At 43.8% G+C, this 17,725-nt stretch overlaps 1 protein-coding gene across 2 annotated transcripts in view; it reads left to right on the top strand.

Annotated features, from left to right (window-relative positions):
• The window catches only part of GCN1 (GCN1 activator of EIF2AK4), a 728,660-nt gene that overhangs the window by 154,830 nt on the left and 556,105 nt on the right, over window positions 1-17,725 (top strand). For both annotated transcript variants that reach the window (XM_078667658.1, XM_078667659.1), the window contains exons 13-14: window positions 4,443-4,541; window positions 4,697-4,870. In XM_078667658.1, coding sequence (XP_078523784.1) covers window positions 4,443-4,541; window positions 4,697-4,870 — 273 coding nt within the window. The remainder of the gene's footprint in view (window positions 1-4,442; window positions 4,542-4,696; window positions 4,871-17,725) is intronic.

Raw genomic sequence — 17,725 nt, 5'->3', positions numbered from 1 at the left:
AGTGTAGCCTTTTTAGGCTGCATTATCTGTCTTTAAATTCTCTCTTAAGTGTCTGTGCATTTCTGCATTTTTCAACACTCTAAGAGATTATTTTTGATTGCTCCGGGGTCCACGCACATGAGCGGGACTATTCACTAGATTATGACTATAACAGAGATACCCCTACTACAGAACTGGAGTTACAGGACAGAAACTACTCCTTAGTGGCTCAAGGTAGCTTTGCTCAGTCGTGGGACCACCCGGATGCCAGAATTCCCTATCTCCGCCCAGAATCCGATTTGGTCCATCCAGACCCTCTGACATCAGTTTTGCCTACAGGTTTCCCCAGAGACCTCAAGGACATTCAACCGGCATCAACGACCAGTTGGGCATAAGAAAAACTTTGTCGTCTCACCTGCACTTCTGTCCTTTATTCCTCCGCACTACAGCTCCCGAATGCTAAGTTGTTTCCTATTACGGGTGAAACACTTGTACAGCGCACATGCGCCAAATTCAATATAGCCAAAGTGGGAGATCTATTTCCTGGTGGCCACATTTTTGATCCAGATGACGTGTCTTGATTCCCTGAGACAACATGCAGGGATAAATTTGTTCTCATGAGATTACGCTCTGCATTGCCCACTATCGCCCCTAACTTTCTGCTTGAATCCACGTCATTCTCTCCACTCACCATGGTCATAGAAAGTGAGCGAGGAATACTTTAGATATCCAAGCTTTACAAAACATGTGCAGATCTCATCCCAGTGAAAGAGAATAGAAGACGTAAGGCATGGGAAGAAGATTTAGGCTCCCCAATCTCAGATGACCGTCACCAAAACAGTCACAATTAACAGTTGTCATAAATTAATACACTTACATTTTTTGCGTAGAGCATACATAACTCTGGCTAGAGTGCCCAGTATTGACCCGCCTGGGCCTAATCAATGCCCAAAATGCAATGCCCCCAGTGCAGACTTTGCCCATTTGGCATGGACCTGCCCGCGCATAACCGCAATTTGGGTACTAGTGCATAACACTATAAGCAGGATGGTGAACGTCCCAATGATACCCCTTTCTGAAATCGCTTTGCTAGGATATGTGGTGCAATTTCCCCCCCAGATGCGCAGATTTGTCGCCATCTGCCTGTTGCTCGCTAAAAGAGTGGTTGCCATTCATTGCGGTGGGAAAACTGCTCCATCAGTAAAAAGCAGGCTGACTAGTTCAGCCTTATGCTCCATCAAAAGTGAATTATATGCAACCATGACCCCCCCGCCTCCAGACCCAAAGACATATGGGCTCCGTTTAGGAACTACCTGAATGCATAGCAAGCAGACCCTGCTTCACAGCAAGAGCAAGGCATTGTACCTACAGGTGTTGGGTAGATTGCCCTGGCATATATACGACGACCTCCAGGGTACACAGGTATACATATTGGGTTGCAGATGCCGTCTGTGCGAGTATGGTTTCACTGTATTGGATAAAGCTATAACATACGTCGCCACTACTCATTGCCCGAGCCTGGGGTGGATTATTGTCATGAGTGGAATTAATTTTGACGGTATTGTCCTACCCTAATTGTCTATACTGTAATGACCATTCATATAAATTGTGTACTACATATTTCTCTGTAACTCGATATAAGCACGTTTCATGGCTAAGTTTGCTAATCTGTGAAAATGCTAAATAAAGTTAAAAAAAAACAAAAAGAAAAACTTACCTGTTAGTGCCTAATATGTGATGTAGAAAGTGCGCACAGGAAGTAAGTAAATGCTGCTTGTGGTTCCACTACAGTTGCGGTGCAGATATGACTATACGCATATTTCTGGGGCCTTATGCTGCAATGTAAAAGCTGCAGTGCAGCCTTTTAAAATAACTCTTTTTAGTTGGTAAAAAACACAATATTAAATATTTTATTAGTAAGTCACCGATATGTATGCATTATAGCCCACAAGATGGGGTGCATGGTATTTAAAAGAGGGATAGATAGAACATTATTATTGCCATATACCTACAGTGTCAAGGTACAAAAAGCGATTTTGATTGTGACAGACCTAGCTGCCCCATGTAGAAAACCAGGATGCAGATTTAAATATTAATACTGGTAACAATGAAAAGGGACCAGCTGGAAAAATAATTACTCAGCTATTTTTTGATAGTATAGCGGTGAAGTCGGTTTTTTAATAAATATTGAGAAAGGGTAACTTTTAGAGAATTCGCTTTTCCCTGCCTGAAACTCTTGGAGGCTAATTTGCTTTATTCCATGTATAAGAACCTGAGGCAACTTAAAAATTTTATTCACTATCTTGTGTTAATAAAAGATAATAGAAAAGGGCTTAAAAAAAAGCATACAGAGTGTATCACAAACATATTTTTTATTATTTAGCATTCAATTATCCTTATTAAATATACTGAAAATAATAAGACCATATATTCTTCATAAAATCAGAGAAATTTGCCACACACATATACCACGTTTGCATCTACTTTTTTATTAACCATTTATAGAGCGCCCTGCTACCCAGCGGGTTTCCCAGTGCTGATCATAGGCCGAGATGCAGCTGAAGCCAGGCAGGAACTTGAATAACCAGTTTTTTAGATGTTTACGTAATAGCAGCAGTAAGGCGCAGTGTCTAAAGAATTGTAGTAGGGCATTCCAAAGTCTTGGACCTAAGTATGCAAATGAGTGTCCGCCGGGACAAGCCGACGGATTCTAGGCACACAGCAGAGACCGTGATTCTCTGACCTTAGTCTCTGACAAGGTTGATAGGGGGAGACTAGGTCATTTACATATCTGAGGCCAAGTCCAGCTCTAGCTTTAAACATAAAGCAAAGAGCTTTAAATTGCACTCTTTCCAATTGGCAGCCTGTGTAGCTCGCGGAAATAGGAGAGGCTCGGGCATAGTTTAGGAGCCGAGCGATAAGTCTGTGCAGAACTCAGTTGCAAATCTACAGACGGCGGATGCAGGACCTGTACGCTCCTAGGTAGAGAACATTGCCGTAATCTACTCTTGAGAGTACCATGGCCTGAATCAATGTCCTTTGTGCCAAGTGAGGAATATTAACAATTTGCAGAGTGAGGAATAATGAAACAAATTCTCACCTATTTTATACGGCAAAGCAGGTGGATGCAACTTTGGTAACTTAGGGACGCATGCACAGATTCTCATCTAGCCAAAAACCCAGACTTTTAACTTTGGGGGATAAAGTTAGAAGGGTCTCCAGAGACTCAGGCCAGTATTCAAGGCCCCAGTATTGTGGGTTCCTACCTAAAGCCATAACCTTGGTTTTACCACCATTTAGTTTAAGCGAGTTGCTTTCCATTCAGGAGGCAACCCATCTGAGACTGAGGTTGAAAGACTCGGAGCTAAGCTCCTGTGGGGGCTTCAAAGAACAATAGAGTACAGTGGATTTGTCAAACGGACAATAATATTTGATATTTTGATCTGTAGACAAAACAGTCATTGTTTCATTCTGTTGAACAAATTTCTTTGAAATAAAATTGAATGTGGCTTGTATTCAATTATGTATGCGCGTTTCAGAAAGACACCTTCAGGAAAGTCACATGCTAATGACACTCAAAGGTACCTGCAGATACATACTAGAATGATTAAAGCCCTCACCAATGATCAACCAATAAAATACAAAAACTTTTTTCCTAATAAAAGTATGCTTTTATTAGGAAAAAGCGTTTGTATTTTATTGGTTGATCATTGGTAAGGGATATTGGTGAGGGATAACAAAACAAGCTAAGCAAAGGGTAGCGACTGTCGCTACCTTTTGTTTAGCTCACTATCTTTCAGATGACTATTTTTCAAGTCTTTTTCAATGGGCTGTTAAGGAGGTCTGCTATACTAAATTTAATGACAAACTAATGCTGAAGAATTTATGAAAAAGATAAGCAAAATGCTACAACTTAAATTAATGTGAGTTGTGCTTCATCTCCCACTTTTATACATTTAGAAATATTGTCTTCTGTAGTGATGTTAATTTCATTCTTTTGAATGTAAATAATGAACTGAGACAGTTTCCATTCACTATTCAATTCTGCCATGTGAACTACCCCAGTCCACTCCTGGAAGTAATAACTGCAGTCTTCATACTCTCAGCCTTGCTGCATATGGCATGAAAAGAAAGGCTGTGCGCTGCGCACACAGGCAGCTTAGAGGAGACACAGGACACAGCAATTATTTTATGGGTGTTTAAATATATCCCTTTTGTTGGGATTATTAACCGCAGATACATAGAAAAAGAGAATGTGTTATTCTGGCAGCAAAGTATCATCCAATTCAGTGGTACTCATTTAATCAACATGCACATAGCAAATTAATCCAGCTGGGATTCAGATTTAACGGTTTGAAATGGTTGTCCGCATTGAATGCTGAAATGTCTTCCCTGCTTACATGTTTTCCTCTGTGGATTTAGCCTGTCTTGCACAATAACCAGAAAAGTTTTTCCCCCTCCAGGGATCGGCAGCTTAAGTTGTCATGGTGTTTCTGGATCCTCCAGCCAGGCTCTGAGCGCAGTAGTGTTGGAGCTCTTCATTCCCTTTTTGTCACAGGAAGGTAAATATATTACAACTTCTTCTATCGCTGTAATTGCAGCTTTTGATACCTTGCAGACATGTTTTAAATCCATTCTGTTATTTGGGGAATGTGAGATAATGTGGGCGCAAGTTAGCTATTTTCTTACTGATTTGACCTTCTTCTGTCTAATTTAGTTCATGAAGGCACCCTGATACATGCAGTGTCAGTCCTCACTCTCTGGTGTCAGAAATTCAACACGGAGGTCCCCAGAAAGTTGGTGGATTGGTACAAGAAAGCCTACAGCCTTAAAACATCGACTACTAGTGTGCGGCATGCCTACCTACAGAGCATGCTGGTGTCCTTTAAAGGTAGTTACTTTTTCTCTTTTGTCCTTAAAGTTGGAGCCTCTAGTTTTCACACCTTTCTTTTCTAGGACCATTGTGTTGGAACACCTCCCCAGATTTAAGTTCTACTACCTCCATGTGCTTGCATTTGCACAAATATATTTTTCCTGAATGATCTAAAACTAAACCTCATCCAGTCATTTTCCACAGTAAGACCTGCTCTTCTAATGGCAAGATCCTTCCTGGGAAACTATAAATGCTGTGCTTTGAATGTATTGTAAAATTTGACAAACACATTATCCAGTTATCAAATGCTGTCATTAAAAAGAGAATCGCCAGTAAAATGCTGTACACAATTATATTAAAACAGAAATTGAACACAGTAGTGCTTTGGCATATCCAAATAATTGCTTTTTTCTGTATTGAAGCCATGCTTCAGATTTACTACTATACAGCTTGTCTTGGGAGTCCTCTGAATGAGGTTTGCACTTCCCAGCATTAGAAGGTACAGATTGTAATCAGCTACTTTTATGGAAAATGAGACCTTTTCATTAATTCTTTCTCCTTGGTCCTTTCCCCACACCAGATTTTTTTTTATTTGACAATCTGTACCAGCTAAAGGCAAAATGAATGTCTGTCAGGCCCTTGTAAATGTGATTAACATAATGCATGACTTGTTTCTGTAAATAAAAAGACACAAATGTAAACCGTTGGAACCTTCCAAGGAGGAACGTTTCTGAACTGATCCACATCTTGTTGGTGGAAATTGTGCCCTCTCCTTTGGAACAACTCCTCATTGACACCAAAAGAAAATGCCAAAACAGCCTTGGTTGCATTAGTTCAGCACCTCGACAACAGCTGCCACAATAACTGCCTTGTCAACAAAGCCTTACACGTCGAGGCAGAACCCCCCTCATCAATAATTACATGTTTGTGAACTTGATTTCCTCAACCATTATAGCAAGTATCTAAGCAAGCATTTAGAGTGGTAAGCCACCAGAGCTTCCTCTCTTGTCTAGTTATGTTAGACAGCATTCATAGGGCACTCGTTCACCCAAGGGTTTCATGGCACTAAATATAAGAGAGATGTTAACACTGAAGCTTTAGGCCAACATTAGAAGTGGAACTCAAATACTTTTTTAAAGAACCAGGGTTTTAAAGCATTCTTGAAAGTTTTTATTTCAGTGAGGTATGGGAGGGAGTTTCAAGACAACCCCGAGAAACTGCAACCTCCATTCTTTGGGTTGTAAAATCTCACTACCAAGAGATTGGCTGTAGAAGAAATTTGTTCCCTCGTCTGGACATGTCTTGCCACTCAACTGGTCAAAATTTCAGGGCCATTCCATGAAGAGCCTAGAAAAATGTGCAGCAAGTTTTGAATTGGGTGCGCTGCTTTACTGAAAATGAGTGAAGTTGTTTCAGAAGGGGCAGGGTGTGTGTTCTGCTAAGAGCTTTGAAGACTAGTTGTGAGAAAGTGGCTCTATATATACTGGACAATAATGAAGAACAGTGTGTATAGAGTCCACAAACCCCAAAGGTATAACAGGGGTTACAGTCACCTTACTCTCCAAAGTGGTAGCTTGGTCGAGCAGTAAGGCAGTACCAGAGGGCAGTGCAAAGCATTTGTTGTACACACTCAGTCAGCAAAGGATTTCACACACTGAAAGACTGAACTCAGGCCAATGGTTTTTATATCCAAAGATATAGTTGTTTTATTTTTAGAACCAACAGGCATAAAAATATACTTTGCTAGATATGAGAACTCTCATGTAATTACTTTGCAAGGAAGCAATAAAGCTGGTGAACATAATAGGTACAGGAGTTGCTGAAGGCAACTCAAGTCTAGACACACTTTAGAATTGAGCTCAATGGGTTGTTACCATAAAAGTACAGTTGATTACAGTACAGGTTACTTTAGTAGTTCCAAGACTAGATCCTAGGTTCAGTCCTGGGGTCTAAGTTGAAATCAGATTAGCAAAAACGTTTTAGTTACTGTGGTGAATTTTCATGAATATAAAGCTGTTGTAAAAGTTCACACTTAGAGACTTTTCAATGACAATCTGGCAATGTTGTTCAATGGGAGAAAATTCAGTTTGCAGGTAAAGTATGATCACGTTACTTTTGTAATCCAGTACTGAGCTTCTAGGGCCAGCACTGGGGTCTGAACTTAAAACAGGTAGGTAATTGCGTTTCAGTATTTCGTATGATTTTTAAAGAATATTTCAAGTTTCAAGTTCTAAGTAGGCACTTAGAAGAAATTTCATAGAAAAGCATACAATGGGTTCCTATGGAGAAAATACAGATTACTAGCAAACCCGGTAAGGATTACGTTTGCGGTTTAGTACTGGGCTGCAAGGTACAGTACTGGCTTCTCGCCTGCTTGCAGGTAAGTACTTCGGAATTCGGACTTCGGCTGATTTTATATAAATATTTGCAGTTTTCAAAACTTCACACCTAGAAAATTTTCGAGTCAGAATGGGTCAATGTTATCCAATGGCAGGTAAGCGAGTTACCGGTTTCCAGGTGAGTACTTGGCTGGTGAAGTTAAGGTTCCGGGTTTAGAATCAGGGGTCCCCAGGGTCAGGAAAGTACAGTCGGTTCCGCCCCAGCAGCGCAGGGCTGGCCGGGTGCAGATGTAGGTAGGCCCAATGATATGCAATGAGGGAAAGGGGGCCTTCGGTTGGTGGCTGCTGGCTAGCAAGCTACGTGGCTGTGGGAGCTGGGCTCCTGGTCACTTGCTCAGGGCAAGGGGGGGGAAGTAGGATAGGACAAAGGTGGCACAGCCAGTGGCACTAGGGCGGCTGGGTGCAGGGTGCTCTTGAGCCGTCAGGCTCTCAGTGTTATCCAGTGGGAAAGGTCAACAAGGAACAAAGGCTGCAGGCTCAGGGACGGAGACTCTCCAGGGGCGACCAGCACTTCGAGAAGTAAGTTGGGATCTTGGAGCACAGGTAGGTACCCCAAAGGGAGGCACAGGGGGCTGTAGGGCGCTGGGTGCAGGGGTGTCTTTGGGTGTCGGAAAAGCTTACCCTCGGCTGGTCGCGGTTGGGCTGGCCCCTGGTTCTGAGTCTGCAGGCGTCGGCTGGTTTGTCGAGGAGGGACTTGGGCACTGGAATTCGGGCCCCAGTCGCCGGGGGGACGTCCTTGTGGTCTTGGTTCGGTTGGGTCCGGCCCAGGCTCGGCGGGTGCAGAGTGGGCTGGTCCGGAGCTTCTTGGTTGGCACCAGGTGGGTTGTTGCAGCAGAGCCTCTGCTGATGGGAGTCCCAGTCTTTAAGAGGCTCAAGGCAGGCAGGTCCTCCGGGTGTCCAAAGGTTGCTGTCCGCTGGAGTCACCGGGATTAGGCAGGAGCAAGTTCCAGGATCGACAGGCCGGTAGGGCTCGGGCCAAGTCAGTTGTTGTCGTCCTGTTGTTAGCAGCTACACGGCACGTCTTCTTCTTCTTGATCTTCTTTCTTCTTTTTGTATTGGGATCTGAGGAAGGAATGTTCAGGGAGCCCCTAAATACTGAATTTAGGGGTGTTACAGGTAGGGCAAGGGCAGGGACCAATGGGTCCCTGTCCTGGATTGAGTCCACCCCCTAGCCTGATCCTCTCCTGTGTGAGGGGGGCAGGAGCCTAGCTGGGATTGGGCAGGGCTCCCCATCTGCAAGATGGCCGGAGCCCGGAGTCGTGCTTACAAGGAGACCATGGCCAGTTTGGGCGTTGCATTGCGATTTTCGAGTCCATTCCATCCTGAGGAAAATTCGGTTGTGGAAAAAAAAAACATGACATTAAGCAATCTATAACAGCTAGGGTATTAGGTTCGGGTGATGGGTGGGTCAAACATCTAATTAATGTCCAACATAGTCTTAATAACCTGCCAAGAAATTCCCTGGGTGGAATCACTCCATACGAAATCCTTTTTGGTACTAGAATGTTGGTTGAAGACCTCGATCGTCACATTTCAGTGGTGGAACAAAAACCCTTTGATATCAAAGATTGTTTGGCTGTTTTACAGGACTTAAATGAAACAAGAAGAAGTCTAAGCAATACCAGCGAAAAGCCAACGACCACTGAAGAAAAACCACCTGTCCCAGCAAGACATGTCTGGATTCCAAAGATTGGGGATCTGGTCAGGGAGAAAATAGCGGACAAGAAGGAATTTGGGCCTTCTTACCGAAAACCAGAACCTGTACTAGCAATCCACGGATCAAGAACAGTACTAATGCCGCCCCTTGCTAGAAAAGAGGAGAACCGGTCTGTGTCAATTGACCTGGTAAAACCACACCATGTGGCCTATAAGTAGTCGGCCCAGTGGACTCCCAAGATGAAGCAGACGACCAAATCTTGCTACTATCCAAGAGGTTCAAACTGAAAGACTCATCACCTTTGAAGATTCTAAAGTGAGAAAAGGACTATCCTACAAAGCCATGGAACTTGTGGATCTTGAAACCCAAATAACAGTTTGTCAAGAAACTCCTGTCTACAATGATGTAGCATCTGACTATACAAACATGTCAAGGGAACAAGCAACTCAAGCGATTTAAAAGAATCCGGATGCAATACCAACAATTGACGGAATTGCCTCTGGCTATTTTCTCAACTTCGATAACTTTTCTGAGGATCCCAGTGAACCTGAAACTACGCCAGCAAATGCAACTTTCAAGGAAAAAGTAAAGGAACTTTGTCAAGAGCTTACAAATATATATCTGGTTTCACCTTGGGTTGAACTTTGGATTGTGTTAGGCGTACTTTATCTACTGCTATGGCTCATTCTTGTTTTAAGTTTGGGAAAGTTGATAGATGGAAAGCACATGAAAATGGACACAGCAAGTAAGAACATCAACTTGCTCCTGAAGCCACACAAATCATCTAATCGTGAACAACGAGACCTGCTATCAGTGAACATCACAGCGGTCCCACTACCTGGTAGAATAGCATGGGATACAACTGATTATGACATTTATGACCCTGTTGAGCTGCTAAAGATTCCTCATCAATTTAAGGTTTCCTTGAGTGATTTCGTCTCACCTAGCACATTTTCTAATGATTGGGACTTTGAGACTGTTAATAACATGATGGCAGACTTAGAAATGTCAGCAAAATTTACAAAACATGAATACTTAGAAGGTTCATCAAATTATTAAGAAATGTATTGTTTTAATCATTTTGGCCATCATTACTTGCATAAATCTGCAAACCCTAGAAATGTTTTAACTTATAATCAATGGGAACATTGTCCAACTCTTCCAAAAGGTAGTTCTAAAACGTTTCTTAGAACATTTCCTTATTTTAAAGGTTTTAATGTTACAAATCCAGAAAGTTTTTACTTTAAAAATGTGAATAAAAGCGGCATGAAGAGTATGTTGACAAATACTAAACAAATTCATTCTGCTGCCTTTTATGCTCAATTGTCCACCTTCCGATTTGACTTTTGGAAAGACAACATTGAGACAAAAACTGTTTGGGGCACAAAAGACTGGCAGGTACAGGTTTTAGAAGCATTGTTCAGAGCCTGCATCATCCCAGAACAAATGATGTTCCTAAATGACACTGTTCAACAGACATCTTGGCTTGGCATTGCGAAGATAAAAGATTTAAACAAACAGTCCATACCTAAGCCCACACCTGATAGTAATTTAACTTCAGAGGAGGAGGTAGACGTAAATTATATTTTACAACAGAACAGAACAAATCCTGAGTGTAAAAATGGTTAATCTGGCCCACAGACACGAATAACTGTCAAGATAGATTCCTGAACAAGACACAAGGGTACACAGTAACTCGGCCAGATCCAAGATATAGCCAAAGACAACATCCAGGGATAATAACAACTTACAGTGTAGTGAAACTGTGCCTTGAATGGCTACAAAAATCTATACTTCCAGAAATCAAACAACACTTATCTTTGCTTAAAGATGGCGTTGATTGACGAGAATTCTTAATGGGACCTTGTAATCCACGTCATAAACGTTTCATATTTGCCGGTATGGAAAGTCACGCAAATGGAAACAGCTGAAAGAATACGAGAAATTGATCGTATTAATTTAAAGAAATCACTCTCTGTAGTTGACAATGGGTTAACAACTCTGTCGTCCAGAATTTATTCTTTGGACAGCATTGTATCATCTGCCATAGACATAATGGAACAGGACTTGCTAATGCTACAACACGGGCAGTCTCAATTACGTTCTATAATGCTATTAGGCTGGACGTTGCAAAACCTTCGTTCAGGCTATGTGCCTTGGCGTCTAATCAACACTACGTCACTGTTTACTGTATTTAACCTTACAGATAAACAAATCTCGTTGGCACAGAGGGGAGCAGACTATACGGTGTGGAGCATAGAAAAAGTGGAGAGATTACCTATGGCAGTTTCTGAGAAACCATCAGTTGAATGGATAATACATGGCACCATCACGATACCAGTGACGACTTTCCAGTTTCAGTATTGCTTAAAACACATACCAGCAGGCCTGTATGAAAGGTTGGGTAAAGAATACATTAAGTCGACCTGGGATTTACCATACACACACAAATGTTGAAGTGGGGGAAAGGAAGTATTTCTTAGCGGTAAAAATTGTGAAAACTCACTAAGCGGTACACTATTGTGTCAAGGTATTAATTTACACGGAGCCTGCGAAGGTTCTTCCAATAACCTTTCTTGCCACCTGCAGGGTTCCCCCACAGCGGTGATAGATCCAATTTTCAGGCAGCTTTCCAATTGTAGCTACGTTATGTTAAATGATCACAGCTGTTGTGGAGTGATGCCAGGAATAAGCTATCTCGTTACTGTGTCAGCCAGGGCCACTTGCTGTATGCAAGTATTGTTTCCTAAAACTAAGACAGACTGGGAGTCTCCACTATGACCTTCACTGAACATCTCTCCTATACAAATTGATACTTTAAGCAGAATGAAAGCCATTGTTTTGCAAAAAACTGTGCCACTGACCTCGTCCAAAGAGACGTATGATCTACAAGTTGCAAGGTCCACTGCAGAGATACATGCATTATCAACAAACTGCCCAATACATTTCGCAGAAATGTTAGATCGTATCTTTAACATGCCTGATACCAGCGGTATTGCACATGTATTTAAGACGATTTTTTTTGGGACTGTTAGCACCTTTTGAAGCAGTCCAGGGCATTTTTCCTAACTTCGTCCACTCTGTGTTCGGCGGCCTGCCTCTCACTTTGGGACTCGTAGCAGGGATCTTATTTTTATTCCTCCTGCTCCGTTATGGGAAATCCGGCCACCAGCGATGCCCAAGTCAGCATGGAAAATGCGCTCCAGGCCATGAGGTATCGTGAGAGAATAACACAGATCCTTGGCTTGGCTCGTTTAAGAGATCTGAATACCACATGGTTCCTGTCATTCAGACCAATCTGGCAAGATTGCATCTTACCTGTTCTACGATGCCTGCTTTGTGGAGAGGAATGCGTTTTAGATGTCTGTCTAACACTACCATCGGTTATGCCAATGGATGCTGACGCATTACTGGGTCCGGTAACGGCTCATGTGTTGTGTTGCCCCCAACGGCTACCAATCCTGATGACGGCATTTATTGAGATCTCACCGGCAAATCCAACTGGAGGTGAGATACGCGGACCAACAGGCGTACAGGTACCATCTGATATGAACATTGCTAACGCGGCTGACGGCGATGCTTCGCATCTGTGCACAATTGAGTAATCGAACTTTCATCTGCTGTGGTAGATGATTTCTTTGCCAGCTTAGATGACTTAATGTTTTCTCCTGACACCGAGAATAACTTTTAAAATTAGCACACAGCGTTCTTTCGAACTCAGAAATTCGACCTTCAATTTTTTCAAAACAAAAACTACCAAGTTTGAATCTCTATTTTTTCTACAGATTTATTTGACTTTTTCCAAAAAACAAAATGAACTTTGGCACAAAAAGAAATCTGCTTAAAGTAGAACTATTCTTAGAGAACAAGAATTCCTGGAACACTTCCTAGAAACAATATTAGCCTAATCCACAAACCAAAACAGTTTGTATATTCTGCTATGGGATGGTCTCGACCTTTTTCTTCTGTAACTAAGAGCCATTTCATAAATGTAATATTCGTGATTCATTCAGTTAGCATTGCTAATATCCTATCATATGCTTACAATGAAGTCATTTTCCTTAAATGTGTACTATACAAAATGCTCGTTTTTTAGGTTTCGTAACCTGGCGAGGGGCGAAGCCACTCCCAGATCGAAATCTGTTGTTTCTAATAGTGAGGTTAGGACAGCCTCTGTTTCCAATTGGCTAGCTCCATAAATGGAGGCTAGCCATTGGGAGGCAGAGGCTGTCAATCGCGCTTTCTCACGAAAACGCGATTCGGGGGCGTTTCTGGTGCTTTTTTTAAGCCCCGCCCCTTTGTCCCGGGCCGCGCTGCGATTGGCTGCCGGCCCGGGACACCCCCGTGACGTCATTCCCGGGCCGCGCTGTGATTGGCTGGCCGGCCCGGGACCTGACTTGTTCACCCTTTCTCGGCACATTTTCTTTTCCACCACGTCGTACATTTCATCGTGTTTCCTCTCTGTGCATCCTGCAACCTTTTTTGACCAGTTCATTATTTCATTTCTTTTCTCCTTCTTTTTTTCACCCATTTTTATACGTATCTTTATTTATTCGATCACCCAGTCATTTTTTTCGATCACTCAGACACTTCTAGTACTTCACTCACTTCACTGTCCCTGGATTCGTCCGATCCCTCACACTCTTTTTTCAGTCCGTTTTCTGTGATCACACAGCAGGACTACTCTCCATAGTCCCTCTTCTATAACACCTATCGGGGATATTTCACGCATGCGCTCAAGCCACTCTTTACTTCCGCATCGTCCCTATGGCGTTTGTCCGCTTCGGAACTTGGTTAATGGCGCACGCATTTATTCGGTAAGTTGGACCATAAGCCTTCTTGGTTTTCCGGGGCACTTGGCTATCACAAGCTTCCCTATTGTTCACTGTTTTCCTATCATGAATTACACGGCATGTATTCGGGAATGTTTTGGGTTCATCTTTAGTAGACACCGACTCCAATTTTTCTTTCCTGTTTTAGCTTGCATTTCTGTATTCCAGCATGTTACTCCCTCTGCGCGTTCCCACGAGCACTTTTTTGAGCATGTTGGTGCATTTCCTGCAACGCACTGGTATCTTTATCTTTTACGCACGTGTTCATTTGTCATTTCATTACATGCTTTGGTACGCACAAGCCCTATCACAAATTTTTTCTCGCGCACTACCGTTTCACAAACACTATTCTCCACTCCCTTCACCAAAAACGCCAAGAAAAACACGCACTCCACGGATCTTAAGATTGACGATCTATTTCAATGCCATTCCCCCTTCACCAACGCGTTTCACCCGACAGGGCTTGTTTCTTGCTCGCTTCCTGCTTCGAGGTGCGGACCCCTGGTGATTGGTCTTACCTTATTCATCCGGTTCGCGTTGAGCATTCAGATTACACCAGGGATAAAAACAATGGGCAAAAACTGCGTGAATTTCAAAGCAGGAGTGAGAGGAGAAGGCAGGGGGAGCGGCAGCAGGAAGGTGCCGCGCTCCAGGGGGCACGAGCGGGCAGAGGAGCAGCCCGCACCGGCTGGCGCCTGTGCCATTTCCGCCTAGCTCCGTGCCAGGTACACACCAGCCTCACTCCAGGCGGCATCACCTACCCGGGGGACTCGGCATGGCGACCACCGGCAGCTTCACCGAGAAGTACCAGCTCTTCTTGGCACCTGGAAAGTAAGGATGCTGCCAGATATCCCTCCCTGGGGGGGAGCGGGGGGGGGCTTGCCCATTCCATCCTTGGCACGCATGCTTGTCCATCAGCTCTCCCATCTTTTTCCTTTCCGTGCATTCCTGTCCCTCGTTCCTTCCAGTGGGGGAGGGGGGCGTGACACCCATTTCTTCCAAAGAGATATTGGTTCGTGTCACCTTTCGATAGAGGCCTGCTTACCACCTCCCCCGCCCCTCCTCCTTCTGACTCATATGTGTATATCATCATGATAGGTGGTACTACGGGAAACCCCTGCAGGGAAAAGGTCGTGAGGAGGGAATTGGGAAGGGTACCACAGGGCGAAGAGCGGAAGCTTCCCTGCCCCCTCTCCTGCCCACCTGCAGCCTGGGGAGCCCACCGACAGGGCGAGAGGGGGTGCTGGTGCATCGCAGTTACTCGCTGCTCACCCGCCCCTTCTTCCCTGGCTGCGGTGCTTTAAGTCCGCGCTGCTGCATGCCATCCTTTTCATCCCCCCACACCTCCCCCCATCTACACTTCTGGAAGCCTGTACTACGAATGTTTAGTAACCTCGAATGGGTAGGCGGCCCAACTGGTCTATAAACGGAGAATTGCGTTGTGTGTAAACACTACGCAGAAAAGCCCCCCCCCCCGCCAATTTGCATGTCATGAGAGTTGTAATAATGCAACGCAACTCCACCATGGAGCCAGAGAACGGAGGACTGACGTGTCCCCTCCTCTCATTGCTCTGACGAGCCCGTGTCACCTGTGATCTCCTAGGAGGGCTCTGAGAGGATGGAACTCGCTGTGTGGGGGAGGGGCGCTGTTGTGGGCATACCTTTGGTATGCATGCTCAGTGGCCGGCTCTCCTACGCATGCCTGGTGGACGTTTGTGTATTGGGGTCCGGCTTCAGCCACTGTCTCGGTTAGAGTATATATTTCCCACTGTTTACTTCGTAGAACGATGTGCTGGTCTGTTAAATTGTTAATTTTGAGAACTGTCTTGAAAAAAATAACACTGTGCTGTGAAGAAATGTGTAAAACGTACGCACAGAGAATGCACGCGCATACACGTGCACTCATTCAGTGTTCAACGTGAAATTGCGTGCATGCAAGTATTATGCGATTCTCACTAATCAATGAACATAATTTTGCTGAAAACATGTGCACTGATTTTCCCTGAGTGACAGTGTAAAGGGGATTGAATCAGCCTCCCCAACTTCTCTCTTTCGTTGGGTTGAATTTAGAAGGGTTATTGAGAAGAGAACGGCCTCCGTGTGGTAGCAAAACACTGGCCCCTGATTGCTTTATTGTTACTACCCACAGCGCAAAAGCGCGTTTCTATTTTATAAGCAGCATTAGTTCTTGCTGTTCAGTTTTTTTTATATGTACTTACCGTTCTGATTCATGCTGCCCCGAATCTGCTCTGGAGGGAGGGGTGGCAGCCCAGTGGGTTCACGCGCCTGGTGCAGGGATCTGTGTAGACTGCGCAGGGCACCTATACTTCATTTCACAAATAGCCGTCTCAGCCTCTTACATTTATAATCTTTGTACATAGAGACCATTTGCTGTGGTAATGGGGACACTTTTGTGTAAGGTCACATGTGCCATGCAACTGAGGTAGCAACACGTCACGGAATAAACACGTATTCCGGTTTATTCACTCTTGTACAAAGTGCCTTATATGGGCATTTACCTTCTTTAAGCACTCTTAATTTTGAAAGTTGCATTTAATTAAGCATATGGAAAATAAGCAATTTGCCCAGGCTCACACAACGAGCCCCTGAAGTGCCCTTTGCCTCTGCAGTTCACCAGCAGCCTGTGACTGATCTTCACCCCTAGACATCCCTTTCATATCCTTAAGAATAGCACCCCTCCCCTAACACATCCACTGCTGGAGTCAATATTCGAACTCGTTTACAGTACTGGTGCCGCCTCTTCCCTATACAAAGATTGTTGGCCGCCTTAGGTTTACCAATGTGCTTTGTTACTCTTCCTTCCCTCACAGAGATCTCACACCCTTGGAGCTTCTCCTCGCCCAAGGCATTTCTGCAATCCTTCCCTTCCACTGGACACTTTGTCATCATTTTTTTCTAAAAGGTGCATACTCAGTCACGAACTGCGAGACTACGCCCCCTCTGAATGGAAATAAAAGCAACCACGGGCATATAGTGCCTTGTTAGGCCGCATCAGTGAATAGCAGCTTGAGGCCTATCGAGGGGCAAGGCCTTTGCTTTCAGCACTCTCCATGTTAACTCAGTGAGCAAAACAAAAACAAGCATTTACAATGCAACGGTTTCGCCTTTGGAAAAGTTTGAGCTATTGGCATTGTAAATGACAAAATTTGTATTTATGTGTTGGTTTTGAAAACAGATAAATAAATGGCATTGTCCTTTACATTGCCAATAGCCTTAACTTTTCCAAAGGCGAAACCGTTGCATTGTAAATGCTTGTTTTTGTGTGCAACCATTTCAAATGCATTTTATATAATTTTTTTGGGGGTTGTAAACACCTGTTCTAGATTATGTTTTAGTGCTTGAACTTAGATGAGCATGATAACGTGGAGTGGGTGTTATGTATTATTTTAGGACCCTATTGTAAGATTCCCGATTCATGCCCTTATATAGGTATAAATCACCATATCCTTATATAGGCATAGAAATCATAACCATATTTAGGCATAGCTCATGCAGTCCAAATATGGCACGGCTACTTCCACTAGTTCCGAAAATCCACAACGATTTCTTGGAAAACTCAGCTTCAGCAGCCGGGGACTTCCCCTTGCTTGAATATTGATTTGTCCAAGAACTCATGGAGTTTTCAAAGAACTGAGGCTCTTTGATGACGTTATTATGTCCAACTGTACATCAAAGTCTGCACCTTCAAGGTATAAATATGCCCACACTCGCCCAAGCAAACACACGGTGGGTTGGAGCAGTACTTGCCCGACGCGCCCTGCTACAGCAAGTGTCGAAGGAAGCCGACCCTCCAGCAGACGCACTGAGAGAGCACTGTCTTTTCACCTGCCGAGAAATCCAGCTCCAGTGTTTCCAAGCTTCCCTTGCGGGTTTTTGGGAAATCGAGTCCCGAGACTGACCTTCTTCATTCTAAACTAAGGTACGGAGCTGATTAGACCCGTAGAGAAATCTTGAACAGATTCTT

This window comes from Lissotriton helveticus, chromosome 11, assembly GCF_964261635.1.
Source record: "Lissotriton helveticus chromosome 11, aLisHel1.1, whole genome shotgun sequence".
NCBI classification, from domain to species: domain Eukaryota; kingdom Metazoa; phylum Chordata; class Amphibia; order Caudata; family Salamandridae; genus Lissotriton; species Lissotriton helveticus.
Note: the sequence above shows the minus strand (reverse complement) of the source record. Positions and strands in the feature narration are given on the sequence as shown.